The sequence below is a fragment of the Rousettus aegyptiacus genome, unplaced genomic scaffold (genome assembly GCF_014176215.1).
Source record: "Rousettus aegyptiacus isolate mRouAeg1 unplaced genomic scaffold, mRouAeg1.p scaffold_m13_p_4, whole genome shotgun sequence".
Lineage (NCBI taxonomy): Eukaryota > Metazoa > Chordata > Mammalia > Chiroptera > Pteropodidae > Rousettus > Rousettus aegyptiacus.
The window spans coordinates 55,250,315-55,268,188 of record NW_023416307.1 but is presented as its reverse complement, the minus strand read 5'-3'; the positions used below and the strand labels follow the sequence as shown (position 1 = coordinate 55,268,188).

Sequence of the window (17,874 nt, the reverse complement as noted above, 5' to 3'; positions counted from 1 at the left end):
AAGAGAAGCATACTATTGTAAAGTACTTATGTTAGGTGAATACCAATTACACACAAACTCTTCAAATCAAAGAGAAAGGAATACTTCCCAATTCAGTCAATAAGCTTGCATTACCCTGATACTAAAGCAGAAGATTTTACCAGAAAAGAAAATTACAGAGCAATATCCTTTATGAACATCAATACACTCATTATAAGCAAAATAAATCCAACAATATAAGAACAGGATAATATATCATGACCAAGTGGGGTTTGCCTCAGGATTCAAGGTCGGTTTGAGATCCTAAAATCACTTAATGTAATCCAATATATGAATAAACTAAAAAAGAAAGCCCATATGATCATGTCAAAAGACAGAAAAAGCATTTTACAAAACCTAACGTTGATTCCTTACATAAACTCTCAACAAAATAGGCACAGAAGGAAACTTCCCCAACTAAATAAAGGGAATCTACAATGAAATTACAGCTAATGTTTTACTGAGTTGTAAAAGACTGAATGCTTTCGCTATAGGATCAAGAATAATTTAGAAAAGTCTTCTCACAGAACTTCTATTGAACGCTGTACTGTTGTTTCTAGCCAGTGCTATCATACAAAAGATTGGACAAAAACTGTCTTTATTCACAGGTGATATAATAATCCATGTAGAAAAACTGATGGAAACTACAAAAAAGGTATTAGAATAAATAAGTTAACAAGGTTGCAGCAAACAAGGTCAGCATACAGAAATCAAGTGTATTTCTACATATTAGCAACAAATAATTGGAACACGAAATAAAAAGCAGTAACATGTATAGTAGCCTAAAAATATAAGGTACTTAGAAATAAATCTAATAAAAGATGTCAAAGACTTCCATTGAAATTAAAGAAGACCTAAATAAATGGAGAAATATATACGTCCCTAGGTTAAAAGACACAACATTGTTAAGAAGGAGATTCTCCACCATTTGACCTATAAATTCAATATACTCTCAATCTAAATCCCAGTAGGATTTTTGCAGAAATTGGCAAACTGATTCAAAAATCCATATGAAAATTCAAAGGACTTAGAATGGCCAAAACAACTCTGAAAGAGAAGAACAAAGTTGGAAAACTAATATTCTCCAATTCAAAATTTAATATAAAAATACAGTAATGAAGATAATATGATATTTGTGTCAAAAGAAACAACTACATCAATGAGACAGATCCATAAGTAGATCCACATATCGAAAGGTATAAAGGTAATTCAGTAAAGAAAGAACAGTCATTTCAATAAAAGGTGCTAGAACAATTAGATACACACATGTAAAAAAATCAACTTTCATCTCTACAGCACACCATATTTCAAAATAAACTCAAAATAGATCATAGACCTAACTGTTAAACCTAAAACTCTTAAAACTTATAGAAGTAAAAACAGGAGAAAACCTTTTGTAGCCTTCGATTAAGCAAAATTTTCTTAGATCTGATACCAAAAACATGATGCATAAAATAAAAATTAGGTAAATTGGACTTCATCAAAATTAGAAATGTCTTCTCTTTGAAAGACATTCTTAGCAAATGAAAAGAAAAGCCACAAACTGGAAGTAAATGTTTGCAAATCACATCTGATAAAAGCCTGGTATTCAGAATTAAAAAAAAAGAAGAAGAAGAAGAATTCTCAAGACTCAATAATAAGAAAACAAACAACTAAATTAAAAAATGTGTGGTAAATGAGCAGATACTTCATCAAAGAAGAGCTATACATGTGAAAAGATGTTCCATATCACGTTAGAGAAATTCAAATTAAAACGCAGTGAGATATTACTACATATATCTATTAGAATGGCTAAAATAAAAAAGACCAATCAAGTCAAATGTTGGTGAGGATTTAGAGGAAAGAGATTCTCAGACTCTGCTGGTGAGAATGTAATATAGTACAATCACTTTGGAAAACAGGCAACTTCTCAAAAAGTTAACCATACACTTACCTATGTTCCAACCATTCTACTCTAGGTTTTTATGCAAGAGAAATGAAAGCATATGTCTACATAAGGGCTTGTACATTAATGTTCATAACAGTTTTATTTTTAATAACCCCCCTCCCAAACTGGAAATAAACATAAACATCCATCAATTGGTGAACAGATAAACAAACTGTAGTGTGTCTACACATTCGAATACTACTCAGCAATAACAAGCAAAGAATCACCAATGGACATAACAATATGATTAAATTTTTTAAAGATCATACCAAGTAAAAAAAGATAGACATAAAAAAAAAGTACATGCTGTATGATTCCGTTTATATAAAATTCTGGAAAATGCAAACTCATTTATAGTGACAGAAAGCACATCAATGCTTACCTGGGAACAGGGACAGGGATGAAAGGATTGGGCAGAAGAGGGAGAAAAAGGTGCATGAGGAAGTTTTTACGGATTATACAGCATGTTTCAAGGTGTACAGAAATGTCAAAACTTATCAAATCATGCAGCTCATTGCATGCCAATTATACCTCAATAAAGCTATTTAATAAAAGCTCTTTAATAATCAGTGTTCTAGAAGGATGGACGAACTTCTTGCCCTTTAGGCAATCTTTTCCATATGTATGGGTACTCGCAGCTGAGCTTTTGATAAATATTCACCATGATACAATAACGTTTGCTAAAAAAACAAAACACACCGTTCCAGAGAAGTAAACTCCACTTGAGAAATATATGGGTTTGGACAGGGCTTTTGGATAAAGAGTTCGATGATAAGCTTTGAGGTTGGGGCTGCTCTATCAGGGAACCTGATAAAATGGGAGAATGTGGTTAGAATGACAACTGATATCAGGGACATGAAGGAGATCTGTCTGCTGCCAGGTCGTTTCTAGGTTGATATTATCTGCTGAATGGGTGTCCTCTTCCTTGCTCACAGTTCTAGGCCCAACCTTCTTAGCCCAGAGAGTGCCTGGACTATGTTTCTCTAGCTTTTAATGAATAGTGACACTGCCATCTGCAGTCAAGCAGTGTGTACTTGCTGCCTACTCACCACTCTCTTGTCTGGGACCCTCTGGGTAAACACCTTGTAGAGTCGCCAGCTCTTCCCCAGAATGGGTCCAAACACAAGGGAGGTCCCAATGCACAGCACAGACAGTCTTACCTACAGGCAGAAAGGGACAGAAGCAAGAGGCATGAGAGGAACCTTTGTCATTCTTCACACATTCTGATCTGCAAAGAGTCAGTCCACAGAGGGCGTGGGGAAGAAAGTGGATCTCACTGACTCTGAATTACAGGGGTTGCCGATGAAAGTGCGCACACCAAAGATAAAGGTAACCACCACCCACAGGAGCAGCTGGTTAAAAAATTATCAAACTTTAGCATTATATTCAAAACAAAAATTTTAAGACTTCACTTACCTGAATGAGAGTTTCCATTGAGCTTCCCATGGATGCAGCTCGCTCTTGAATCCCAAAGAGATAAGCGCTACTGTAAGTTAGACAACTGCCCAGTAAGGTCACAATGTTCAGATTGGGACTGGACATCTTCACAATCCTAGAGGGAGGCAGGAAGGAAGACACTTACAGCCATGATCCCTTGTCCTGGGAGTGGACAGAGCTTCCCCACCAGCATAGTCTCCAATGCAGCCTCAGAGTGAAAGAAAGGCCACTGGGAAGAAACCACTTTAGAGCCCCATAAAATACCATTATGATTTATTTAAATTTATTTTTAGAAAGAACTAAATTCTGACATTTCTCACTTGTATGACTCCAAGTCTTTTAAAAGAAAGTCATCTTCTAAAAACAGGTAGTATCAGAGAAGAGGTAAGAGTTTTCCACGTTTACGGTTGCTATGAGATTGCTGTATGTAGCCTCGTGATTAAAAAACTAGCAGGTAGATACGTAAAGAGATACAGTTTGAAGCCTAAACTACAGTTTGAGCTGTAAAGTACTATTTGGAAAAATGTTTGAGACTTTTTTCATACTCTATTTACTTCATTTGATATGAAAATTGTTTTCCTGTGTCTACCTGACTAAGAAAGGAAGAGGAAGCAGGGGCTGAAAGAAGGAAATTTGGGAAGGGTCTTTTCTTGGGTTTTAAATGAGGTTACAGAACAATTCAAAGATTAGAGGGAGGTATGGATAATAAAGGTCTCAGACAAACCCTATGTGCCAACAGAGGCTCAAGCAGAACAAAGTTGAAATGTGTGAATTGGTTAACTTTAGGGGAAAACCAGGCTTAAGCTGTTTGTGTGTGTGTGTGTGTGTGTGTGTGTGTGTGTGTGTGTGTGTGTGATCAATAACAATTAAGAAGTAAAAGAAACTAACACCAATTAAGAAAGAAAGCAATTAGATTTAAGAGTTTTAGTCTAAATAGTGTGTTTTACATATATGCGATATTTATACTGAGTCATGAGAATTATATTTATTTTCATTTTTAATAATATCTGAAGAAGGAAGCATTGTTATCTATGTACCTGGATTACCTGGCTGACCATCTTAAAGCCTAGAGCCAAGGCAAAAGCAACTGCTTTGTGCAGCCTATTTTAATGGCAGACGAAGTCCACAGGAAGCATTAAACAGTTTGCCAGTGCTGGATTTGCAAACATCATAACTACCATTGGCCCAGCTTGATTACTTTGTGGCTGGCAGCATAATTACGTCCATACACATAAGAACACCAAACCACTGCCTCAGGACTCAGGCTCCAAGGATGGTCAACAAAGGCCAAAGAGTCCAGTCGAGCTTTCTCTGGTCTTAGAGCAAAATCTCGGATTTTTGTCCCCCCTCTAAAAGTGAAAACAACTTTCATGTATTCCCCTTGTAAAATGGGGATAATAATACCCCTGCCCTTCAAAGCTGTGAGGATTCAATGAGGCAGTAGAGCAAAGAATATGGCACAGGACCTGGTGCCTTAAGTATGTTCCCAACATTGGCTGATGACATTATTAATTTCACCATCTTCCAGGCTTCAGAAACTTAGGAATCACCTTTTCTTCCCGTTTCTTTATCAACAAATCAATTGCCAGTTTCTTTCATTTGTTATTTCAAAATCTCTCCGAGTTGTCCCTCACTCTCTATTCCTGCTACCACATTTACCCAAGATATGATCATGTCAGGAGCAATGGAACTGGAGTCAGCTGTGACAGCTGGGAGTCCTGGCTGTGCCCTTCACAGCCGTGTGGCTTTGGGCAAGTCATTTAACTCCTCTAGGTTCCTGTTTCCTTGCGTGTGAATTCAACATGAAACCATCTTTCATATTCACCCCAGACCAAATGATGTGTGTGCTGAAACTCTTTGAAAACTCTAAGGTAATGCAAAAATACTAATTTTTAGATTTTTAGTGTAATTTTCAGCTCTCTGTAACCCCCATTTTTCCCGGGTACTTCCTATACATTACTTTCAGACTTATTTTCTTAAAATACTACCTTCATCACTTAGCAAGAGAGCTACACGTATAAAGAACATTTTTCAATTGTTTACCTAAAGTCTCCTGTATTTAGATTTAAGATCTAGCCCTATCCTCCTCTATCATCATGTCTTCAAACTGTGGACTGAGAGTAATCTTCCCTAGTTTCTTTGTCTCTTCCCATAAGAAGGTGGAGTATGTGGTGAATGTTGACTACCGAAATGAGAACAATGCTAACCAGCATCTTCACAAAGCATTTGATAAGAAGAGTCATACATTTAAGGAACCAGTGCTGACACTGATTCAGAAAGGAAAGTACCACTGACCTGGGACTGGCCACTCGGTGCAGTCAGAAGCTTGGGCAGTTGTACTATTGCTGGGTGGGCTCCTGCAAGACCAATAACTGAGGCCATTCTTCCTCATGGCCACTCACAAGCTCCTGGGCATGAGCCATAAGTATCTCGTGATGACCTCCTCACCAAGCAACAGCCTGGGTTCGATGGCCACACATCCAGATCGCCTAGATCACTGATGGGTAGGTTTCTTTCTTCACTTTTCTCTGGACTTATTTTATTGAAACATCACTGCACAATCAGGTCTCCTTTCATATAATCCAGTATTGCATGAAATCCTGACTTAGAACTCCTCCCCGTCCCGATTTAGTTAGGAGGAACTCAGTTATTTTTGACAACATATATATTACATAGTCTTTACATCTCAGAAGTTATGCAAATCCATTTTTCAAATGGGCATGTTATGAACTTACATATGTATATTTCATAGTAAAACAATTTTACTGAAAACTTGTCCTAGAAAAAAACGAATGATATAGCTATTTTGTTTGGCCAAGTTAACACCTGTGAAGTGCTGAAAGGTGAATCACTTCCAATTCAGCAGGAGAATTATGCTTGTCTGGGAAGGTCTTTGCTACTTTGATAGGAATTCAACCACTATTATTTATATTTTCCTACTGAATGAAAAGATGAAACCTACATATCCTGAATATTTTAATCAACCACAAACACACAATTTACACAAAACAAGAAGATTTAAATATTACATACTTATAAAGAGCCAGTTACATCTAGGTTACTTGTGTTGCATTTATGAAGAGATAAAAGCTTGGACTGGGTTACTGGCAGTGAAAAACAAGATGGGATTTTTTTTTTTTTAAGGATTACATAACTACCTCATCATTTTTTCTTCATTTATTGATCGGCAATATCAGGCAAGAGCTTTCTTGATTGTTCTCTTCTCAAATAAGTTCTCAATACATATAGAGAAACTATATTCATCTACATCTGCAGGACCACATCAACCTGGTTTATCATCTCAGTAGTCTTTAAGACTTCAGATGCATAAGTGACTTCAGATGCTAAGTGACATCTATCAGCTAACATGTATGATGTTTTAAAATTCTTCATCAAATATTGGTTTCAAGTATAATAAACCTTGAGTTATAGAAGACTAACTGGTCACACTATTGTTTCTTTTTAATGATGGTTAAGAACTGAGTTTGGAAACTTGTCCTGCATATGGGGCTCAGGGTACCCCTTGGTTTGCCTTGACTATTAGAAAACTTTCCTAAGATGTCACAGGGTCATGCTTTCTAAAATGCTACACGAGTTGATATAAATGATCTCACTGAGTTTTAAACATATCTAAAACCAAACGTGATGTCTTTCCAGAACACTTTTTAATACAATAATTAAGATTAAATTGTGAAAATCCATTGAATTTTTTCAGTGCACTGTTTTTGATCCATGTTACAATAGGATCATAAATCTATCTCATCTGTATTCCAAACAGCTTTATTGAATGATGTCATCTTTGGTGTAATGTGTGTAATGCAATCAAAAAATGTAATCATTTTTATATCTTGCTTATTTCCTTTTTAAGTTTTAAAATTAATTAATTAATTTAAATTAATTAATCACCTGATTAATTTAAATTAATTTAAATTAATTGATTAATTTTTTTGCTTATATCTAATACATTGAGTTCAAAATCTGAACCCAATTCAAATTCTGTATACTTCAAACTAATATTTGTGTGACCTCCAACCATTTATATTCAAATTTTGTATCTTAAAGGCAAGAGCAGCCTGGCCCTGCTCCTTCCTCTTCTGCCTGGGCCACTATTCTAGTAGACCATCCTAGGAGATTTCATTAACCTTCCAACTGCCACAGTTCTAAATCCTTCATTCATAATGACCTCACTTTATTCCCCTTTCAGACATCCATCCCCAGAGTCATAATCATTTAGAACGGTACCTCTTTATAAATTTTAAACACCAATATCCCACTCTCTGATCACAACCCATCCAAAATTTAACTCCTAGTCTTCCCCCTCAACCTGTTCCTCTCAAATTCTTCCCTAGTTCAGGTAATAGTAACTTCATCTTTCCATTTGCTTAGATCAAAAATCTTGGGAGTCATCCTTGACTCTTGCTCACCACCAAATCTAATCATTCATGAAATCCTATTGGCTCTATCCTTGAACTACACCCAGAATCCAACTTCTTTTTACTGCTTCTGCTGCTACCACCCTGATGAAAGTCTTACTTCGCATTTCTCATTTAGATTATTTCAATAGCCTCCTAACTGGTCTCCCTGCTTCCACACTGGATCCTCCCTATATCTGTTTTCAACACAGCAGCCAGAGCGATCTGTTAAAGGTAAATCAGATCATGTCACTTCTCTGCCCAAAACCTTGCAATGACTCTCCATCTCACTCAGCAGAAAAGCCAGTCTTTACCAGGGTCTACGAGGCTTACATATTTGGTCTCCATTATCTCTCTACCTCATTTCCTACTTCGTCTCCTGCCCACTGCACTCCACACAGGCCTCCTTGCTGCTCCTGGAAATACCAGGCACTCACACATTTTAAGGCTTTTAAATGGCTATTTCCCCTGCCTGGAATGTTTAATTCATACATCTGCATCGTTTATGCCCTCTCTCTCTTCATGTCTTTGTTCAAATGTTACCCTCTCAATTAGGGCTATGTGACAACCCATTTAAATCGCGCTCTTCCCTCAGAACTTCAAATCCTTCTTATCCTGCTCTATTCTCTCTATCCCCATCCCAGCGGTACTTATTACCTTCTAATGTATTAAATAATTTACATATTTATTATTGTTGTTGTTTATTGTCTTCTCCCAATTAGCATTATTCATGATGTACTCTCAGCCCTAGAATACTACCTTGCATATTGAAGGCACTCAATAAAATACTTCAATGAATGAATGAGCCTCCCATCCTCCAGCGGCCTCATATGCTTACTTCTAACACACTTCCTCACTGACAGCCTACAGATTTCCAAAAATTCCTTGGTTCCTTTGCTTCCGCAGTTTATCAGCCTCTCATCTTTTCTCTACCCAATTTCAAACCTCAGGTTGTTTATCTGAACTGTTCTCTCGCCAACACTCAATTCCCTTTCCAAACAAGCCCTTTTGCAGCATCTGCCCCACAAAAACTCTCCTCAAAATTACAGTCCCTCGTCGCTTTTACATTCGTGCAGTTGAGTGCTGGGGAAGAAAATGATACAACCTTGCAGATTGTTGACACCCAAATCAATGGTCTCCAGCCTCAATCAGCAAAGCTCACTGTGCTATTAATCCTTTTATATGTTCTATGAGGACTTTCTGAACATTTTCTTTGTGTTATTCACCTCACTGAATTCGAAGAAATAAGAACATGTATCTGAATCATGCCCTCAGTCTAGGTTTGGTGCCCTCTCTCTGTCCTTATAATACCCCAGGGTATATGAACATCAATACCTATAGTCATGTTGTATTACCAGCTTTTTATCTTTGGCCCACTAGACAGTTTCTTCTCCTCAAAAGCCAGTTTGTTTCTCATTCATCTGTATCTCAGCCTCTAGCCCAGTCTTTGGAAAATGGCAAGTGTTCCATAACCATTAGTTAGTGAATGAATGAATTCATTAAAGGATATGAAAGGCCCATCTTTTCTTCCTTTCTTTGTCTTTTCTAATCTCATTTTTCCTTGGCAATGCTCTCTGTTAGGTGGCTAATGGCTGCAAAGCAGCAGAGATCCCCGACAATCAGAGGGAGAGTCAAGAGCTGGTTCAATGTCTGTGTGGTAAGTTTCCGGGAGCTCCCTCTGGTCCTTCCTGGGATTGCTGAGGATTCTCTAGCATTACTGAACACAAAAGGGGTATATTTTGGGGGCTCCGAGTTTTGTGGATTTCCACAGACACTGGGTTTTAACCACTTGGCAGATGTCCATAACCCAAACCCACATTGAAAAAGCCTCATTATCTAGATGAGCCCCTCCTTTGCTTCCCCTGTCAGCATGGTGCTGAAGGGAGACTAAAAATAAGTGAGAGAAAGGATCATTGTGAAGCTTCTGCTCTCCCTTTCTCTTTGTTTGTAAGAAAGTGCAGCATCTTGGGGGTGTGTATATTCACATATGTGCACGCACATATGTATTTACTTGTCTCCAATAAAATCAGGCCACTTCAAAGAGTCCTTTCTATTGGCTGAATTCTTCCTGGAGAATTCCCCCAGGCAATGCTTTTGTCCAATATGTCTCTTACATCATGTGTTGAGGGCCATGCAAGCCCAGTGATATGACAGCTCTTGTCGAGCAATTGATGGATGAGACCTCATCTTCACGACCACACAGATTAGACTCTCAGCTTACATCTGCTCAGAGGTTAACAACACACATCCCATTCACTGGCTTCAGAAAATCTTCTGATCTTGGACTGATTTGCTGCTTACAGCTAGGCCAGGAAGTATGCCTTGTCTTTACATCCTTACAGCCAATAAATTATGTTTTATCATGAGCTAAAATACTCAGTTTGGCCTCTTGTCCTGGTTGGGCCTGTACTCTAAATTTTCCTGCTTTCCCATAGTCATAAGTACTGACAGATTTGTTTTACATGGAGAGAGCAAGCTCCCTACCTATATTCTGTCAGTGCAGGCCTGCAGCTACTGAAGCTGGAGAGGAACTAGAAGAACAAAGACATTCTGTCTGCATAATAGCTAAATGGCTGGACCTGATGAAATCTAAGGTCCTTCCAGGTCTTCCCTTAACTTATTCCAGAGACAAGTTTCTTTTCCCTGCCACTGGGAAGATAAGCCAGTCGTACTTTGCATTTCTGCTTCTCTCCCTTAAGCAGGAACAACAGGCTGACCTGGTTACCAGAGATGCATTAGGATTTAGGTCCCAATCAGCTATCAATCAATTAAAATATTTAGCTATTAAGTGCAAAAAAAACCAACTTGCTAAGTATCCTGCCTTCAAATTCCCTTTTAGCAGATGACCTCAGTGTCTCCATGTTTACTAGTTACTATCTTTTTAATGATCTTCCTGTGTCAAACATTAATTCAACAATTCCTATAGATATACTTATCAAGGTAGTAAGAACTGGAGACAGGAAGGCAAATGAGATATAATTTCTGTCCTTAGCTCATTAGGATACCACCTCCCTTATTTCTAACCTTTTCACTCTAAAGACCATTTTCTTATTCTCTTTTCATCTTTTAAAGTAGAATAAGATTTTAATTGAACATTAGCAGTTGTTTCTTCAGTGTTCTCACTGGGCCATTTAATAAAAATCTATGTATATGAATGTATGTTTATTATAGATGTTTATATATGAATATGTATATACCTTCCAGTGTACAAATTTCAGAATGCATAGCTCTCTTGGACTATGAACAGGCCTAAGGATCTATTTAAAATGCATTCTTGCAAATATTTTTAAAGCTGAAATATGGAAATTTAGATGTAACACCAAATGCCATTACTTCATTATATGAGCTCAAGTTTAGGACAGTAGTGAAAAAGCATACGGACAGATTCAAGATAAGCTGGTGATGAGGGGAAAAGAAGCCCCAAAGGGTACCCTTAGTGGAGAGGAGCTTGCATGGCTTTAATTAGGAGTATTATGGCCATACTCCACATCGATTTAAAAAAATTAGTTTCAAAATGTATTTTCGCCATTCTCATGCAATTGTAATATATTTTAAATGTGTTTTTTAAATGCTAGAAACAAAAAAATCCTTGTCCTTCATATAACCTCAGAATCTAGAGTGTAGGCATGTGTTGTAATTTATAAAGCCGTGATTTCAACGTCCTTTCTCCCTTAGCTGCTGGAGGCGGCCTTGGGCAATTCCTAGCAAGAGACTTGTAGCACTTCCCAAAGGGCAGAGCAGATGCCCTGATTTTAAGTAGAGCACAAGCACAACTGGCCACATGAAACACCCAATCCCAGGGAGTCTGCTGTGAATCAGAATATTATCATCTACTAGATGACATGTAAATTTGCCTTTTTGAGGCAGGAAAGATTCACCTGCCATACTAGAGAGGTTTCCTTTCCCTTTTCCCTTCTCATCCTCAGGTTTGAGGCAGAACTGTGGGCCTTGCTGAATTGGAGAGGAATCCTGAACAACTACAGCTGCTGGAATCGTTCCTCGCTGGGCCAGAATCTGGGAATTCATGATGAGGGACTGGGTTTTACTTAGCTGTGTCCTCATTAGCAACTTCTACAGAGCCCCGAATCTAGTGAAAACTTATTAAATGCTTGTTATCCTTGATAACTTATTAGACTTAGAAGGGCTCTTAGAGGTCCGGTACTTAGAAGAGATAAAAGGGGAACTGCTAGAAAGGCAGGACCTGCTTGCTTCATACAACTCTACCCCCACAAATTGCCTAGGACAGGATTTGAGTCTTAGGGTTCTAAGGAACACAGCTTAAACCAGTAATGAGACCTGACCCCGTCATTTCAAGATGCAGAGACTTGAATACAGTTTACAGCCAGATCGGGACCACACTGACATAGCTAATCCAGATGTCCAAACTCCTGGTTCCCACCAGTTTTCTCTCATCTCCACCCTAGGTTACCCCCACCACATGGGACACTGTGTCCATCCTGAACTTCTGCTAGGGGCCTTCTTGACCCTGGTTCTAACATCCAGCAGTGGCATTGGTAGGCTAAACATTTTCACCTGCCTTCTCAACTGAGGCTCCTCAAAGGCCCCATTTAGTTGGCATTTACTATCCAGAAGAGACAGAGAAGAAGTCTGGAGTGCCCTGGCATGCTGTCTGCTGGGCTCTGCCTGCCCCTTCCAGTTCTGATTGCTGGCCTGGACCTCGGACCTTGGCAGGGCTCCCTTACGACTCCTGGCTTTACCTACTGGCTGGAATCCCAGTCTGAATTCTTGCTGCAATCAGCTTTGGGCTCTTGGTTTCCATCATTGTCTAGTGTCTCTAAGTCCTGGCCCTAGCAGTGGCCTGGAAGTGTCTATCCTGTACTGTGATAGGAGTTGTATAATCTGTCCTGTAATGTGATATGAAAGGAACGATTGTTGGATAATCTGTGTGTGTGTGAGCAGCATTCATGGATTAATACTGAGGTAACATGATGTAGTGGAAAAACTGTGGACTTTGAAATCAGACTGACTAAATACACAAGCTGTATATGGTGGGCGACTTGCCAAATCATGCTGAAGTGGTTTTTTTTCATCTGAAAATGTGGAAAATAATATTTATCCTCTTGAATACCATAAAGTTTAGAGATATGTATCTAAAGTGAAAAGCACATACGAGGCCTGTTATAGAAAGTTGACAACTACTAATTTTAAGTTAAATTGTCTGTACTTACATATACAGACACTAAGCGCTGATTTTATGAAGAGTTCAAAATACTGAAGGATCCTGAAGTATTTTTGAATCATCAAAAATTACATATTACAGATGATTTTGACTATGTGTTTTCTATTTCTTAGAATATTGGTAATGATTCAGAATAATATTCGGAAGAGTAGCCAATCTCGATTATGTATTTAATATGTGCTAAGCAGTTGCTAAGTGCTCTACATATTCTACCTAATGCAGTCTTCACAGCATTCTGAGATAGGTACTATCTTTACTCCTATTTTAAAATACTGAAATGGGATTCAGGTAAGTTCAAGTCACATGACTAGTAAGTGCCAGAGCTGGGATTTGAGGTGGAGTTCGATTCCAGACCCTGAGCATTTATGCCATTTAATCTTTCCCTGTCCACACACTTAATCTATTGTGAACATTATTAAGGAAAAACCTTTAGCCTCTCTCTATTCGACACCCCACCACCTCCGCCCAGGGCCTATTCACCCCAGTATTGAGTCCTCCTCAAACGAGCAGGAGTGAACAATGAATTAGAGAGAGGCTAACGAGCCTGGGCCAGGTTCTATCAAATGGTCTCCAAGACAGAAATCTCCACCTGGCAGTGAGCTCTCCTCCACTCCTTGGGCCGCATTTTAACATCACGTCAAGTAGTGCTTTCCAATTTAACTTTCTGCAGAAATCCCTCTGTGCTTGCTTTTTCTCAAAATCCTTTTTTTTTTTTTTATTTTGAAATTATTTAAGGTTCACGAGAAGTTGCAAAACAGAACAGAGAGTTTCTGTGTACCCTTCACCCAGCTTTCTCCAAAGATAACATCTTACATAACTAGGGTACATTATCAAACCCAGAAGATTGACACTGGCGCAGTACTATTAACTAAACTATAGACCCTATTCAAATTTCACCCATTTCAACATGTACTCTGTGTGTGTGTGTGTGGGTGTGGGTGTGGGTGTGGGTGTGGGTTAAGTTCTGTGAAATTTATCACATGTATAGATTAATGTAACTACTACCATCATTAGGATACTGAACTGTTCCATTATGCAAACAAGACTTCCCTCTAACTACACCTTTATCTTCACATCTTCCCCCACTGTCACCCCTGGGAACCTCTGATCTCTTCTTCACTATAAATTTGTCTCTTGAGAATGCAAGATAATCATACAGCATGTAACATCTTGAGATTGGCTTTTTTTTTTTTTTTTTTTTACTCAGCATAATACCCTTGATATTAATCCAAGCTGTTGCATGTATTAACAGCTATTCCTTTATATAGTTAGATAGTGTTCCACTGTATGGATGTACCATAGTTGTACATTCACCTGCTGAAGGATGTTTACGTTGTTTCTAGTTTTTGATTATTATAAATAAAAGCTGTTGTATAATTTGTGTATGGTTTTTTTTTGGATAAGTGTTCATTTCTCTAGGGTAAATACCCAGGAATGCTGAATTGCACAATGAGTACATTTTTGATTTTGTATGAATCTGCCAAAAATGTTTTCCAAGGCAGCAATAACATTTTACACACCCACCAGAAATGTTTGAGAGATCCAGTTTCTCTGCATCCTTGCCGACACTTGGTATTTATTGTCAGTATGTGTGCTTTTGGCTCGTGCAGCACATGTTGGTCTTGAAGAGTAGAAACCTTGGACATCAATTTATTATCAGCCCTGTGTAGTTATTTGCACTCTGATTAGACTGAATTTTAGAGGGGAGTGAAATGTTTTAGGTTCCAAATTCTTATCAAGCATCTCCTATATGCCAGACATTGTGGCAGGTGCTAGGAAATACACACACACGCGAAAACTGTATTCGCCTTTGAGGACTTAATATGTAGCACAGGCAAATAATAAGTAAAGAGGTAAATATGATTATAAATAGGATTATAAAAGAATGGATAGGTAAATATGTAGTAACATAGGTATATGCGAAGTGCTATGGGCATTTATAAAGGAAATGTAACTTAGAACAGTGGTTCTTAAATTTTAGAATTGGTAAGAATCACCCAAAGAGCTTGTTAAAATACAGATCTAGTCATCATCCCCAAGTTTCAGATTCAGTAGGATCTAGGATAGGGCCTCAAGGATTTGTATTTCTAACAAGTACGCAGATTGTACTTTGCTTATAGTCCAGGGACCACATTTTGATGGAGAAGAGTTTGTCTTAAAGGATGAATAGGAGTTCGTTAGGTGAAAAATGAGAAGAGTCATGGAACAAGAAATAGTGTGAACAGAAACGTGGTGATGAAAGTGCATGGCATGCTCCAGAAATGGCCATTACCTGGTATAACAGGAGCACAACTTAATTCGAAGGGAATAGCAGGAGTTGTATTAGCAGATTAAGGCCAGACTGCAAAAGATCTCAAATGCTTGTCTAAAGAGTTGTGTTGGCAGTATAAGTCTATGTTTGAAAACCAGGTCTGTGTTTGGAAAAAAATTCTGGCAAGAGGATAGTAGCTCATGTGGAAGACCAGTTAGGGGGCTACCGCAATAATTCAGATGAAAAGTAGTCAGGGCTACCCTTGGGCAATGGAGATGGACAATATGAGAACGACCTGGGAGTCATTCAGAGGTTTAATGTCTAAGACTTAGTGACTAAGTGAATATGTAGGGAGAGGAAGGAATCCAGAATGAAGAATAGATAGACTGAGACAGGAAAGACAGAAAAGTAGAGAAAGATTAGGGTACGGAATGAGTCTGGTGTTTGGCCACTGAATCTGAATTGACTGAGGGACATCTGACAATATCAACTATGAAGTTAGACAATGGGTTTTGAAAGAGGCAGGGCTTGGGGATATGTTGCAGGAGGGATTAAAACCAGGTGAGGGGTAGAGTGTAAAAAGTGAATCAAGATTGGGACTCAGGGTGGAGTTCAGGATCCAGTGAAAGCAGCTAGTAAGCAGCAGAGAGGTAAAACCAGAGCATTCACGTATCGTAAAGTCAAGAAAGGAGGTTTCAGAAAGAAGGAACAGAGAAGATGGTAAAATGTGGCTTTGAGGTTAAACAGGACGGAGTGTGAAAGATCAGTTGGTTTAATGACCTTGGCAAGGGCCATTTCAGTGGAATGAGGGCATGGGTTGAAGAGTGAATTGGAGACGAAGAAGTGGAGGAGGCTAGTGAATATCACCCTTTTAAGAGAGTTAGTGATAATAGGAGACAGAGGGCTGGGGCAATAGCTTCAGGGAGAGGTATGACCAAGAGAAACATTTCTTCCAGAGGTTTTCGATGTCCTGAGGAGTTCCAACAGGTTTCAGTGATTAATCATTATTTATTTGTCTACCTGACTCAAAATACACAAAATACAAAAACACTGATCGCTACTACTGATCTATCCATAGGAAGCAATTTGAGTGTGGTAATTATGCTTGTATCTTTCTCAATAAATTCAGAGGCACATAATTACTTTAGTCTTATTGTCTTTTGGTCTCTGAGCACTCTCTATGCCCTATTATTAGCAGCAAGAGCTTGCACTATTATTCTAGCTTCTTCCTTTTAATAGATTTAAATAATTTAAATAATACCTTTATGTGTTTTGAACTCTCTTCAAAGGTGCTTCTCAAAGCCTTTTTCCCCATTTTGTACCTAACCTGACAAACTGGGGCCCCCTCTGTTCTCCTCTGGGGAGCTTTAGACATACTTTAGAGATGTCCTTTTCCCTCCACGGCGTCTCCAATCTTCTTATGACTTTCAAAAGCCTACGATTCAATTTCCTCCTAGTTAATATGCACATTTTGTCACAGTTTCCTTTGAACACTGCATAATTGAGATACATTTTCTGGGTTCTTGAATTTAATTGTGTCATGACTACTAGCGTTTGTTGGCTCACCCACGGTTACCTCCTAAGACCAACTCCTCAGGTCGCCAGGCAAGAACCACAGCCAGGACCTTTTCTCTAACTGTGGGTGGTTTGAAACTTCCTGTTATGGGAAAGTTCATATTATCGAAAATTCTTATTAAAAAGCTTCCCTCTTCTTCTTGACCTGATCAGGCTTTTTACAATTCATATTTAGTTCAATTTTTAATACTTCTCATGATTCCTAAGTTTCTAAATTTTTAACATTTCTATATCGGCATCATCAGCTGGGTCATATAGTCTGTAGCACTGGTCCTCAAACATTGAAATTATCTGGAGAGTTTTTAAAAAATTACTGCTGGTGTTCTACTTCCACACATTCTGACTAACCTGGTATAGGGTGAAGCCTGGGTATCAGGATTTTTAAAAGCACCATAGGAAATTCTACTGTGAACCACATTTGAGAAACCACTGGTTTAAGTATATTACTAAGATAAATATTGTACTTTAAAAATTATCAAAAAATTTGAATAAATATTTTTCCAAAGAAAGTATACAAATGGCCAATAAGTACATAAAAAGATGCTCAAGGGAAATGCATATCAAAATCACAATGATCTAAGTAAAATCAAAAGCACAAAACCATTTTAAACCCAATAGATTAGCTAAAATAAAAAAGACAGATGGTAACAAGTGTTGGCAATGACATGGAAAAATTGGAATCCCCATACATTGTTGGTGAGATTATAAAGAAGTACAGTCACTTTGGAAAATAGCTCAGCACTAATGTAAATACAGACCTACAATATAACCCAGCAATTCCACTCTTAGGTACATACCCAAGATAAAGGAAAACACACGACCACACAAAAACACATACATGAATGTCCACAGCAGCATATTATTCAACAGTCAAAAAAGTAGAAAAAATCAAATATCTATCAACTGATGAATGGAAAAATAAAATGTAGACTATGCATATAACAGAGCATTATTTAGCCATAAAAAGGAATGAAGTACTACTTTCTATTACAACATGGATGAACATTGCAATTGTTATGCTAACATTATGCTAAGTGAAAGAAGCCAGACACAA

At 38.1% G+C, this 17,874-nt stretch overlaps 1 protein-coding gene across 4 annotated transcripts in view; it reads right to left on the bottom strand.

Moving 5' to 3' along the window:
- The window catches only part of GPR156 (G protein-coupled receptor 156), an 81,974-nt gene that overhangs the window by 21,102 nt on the left and 42,998 nt on the right, over window positions 1–17,874 (bottom strand). For all 4 annotated transcript variants that reach the window (XM_036218682.1, XM_036218681.1, XM_036218683.1 and 1 more), the window contains 2 exons: window positions 3,362–3,497; window positions 2,995–3,105 (listed from right to left, as the gene is read on the bottom strand). In XM_036218682.1, coding sequence (XP_036074575.1) covers window positions 2,995–3,105; window positions 3,362–3,497 — 247 coding nt within the window. The remainder of the gene's footprint in view (window positions 1–2,994; window positions 3,106–3,361; window positions 3,498–17,874) is intronic.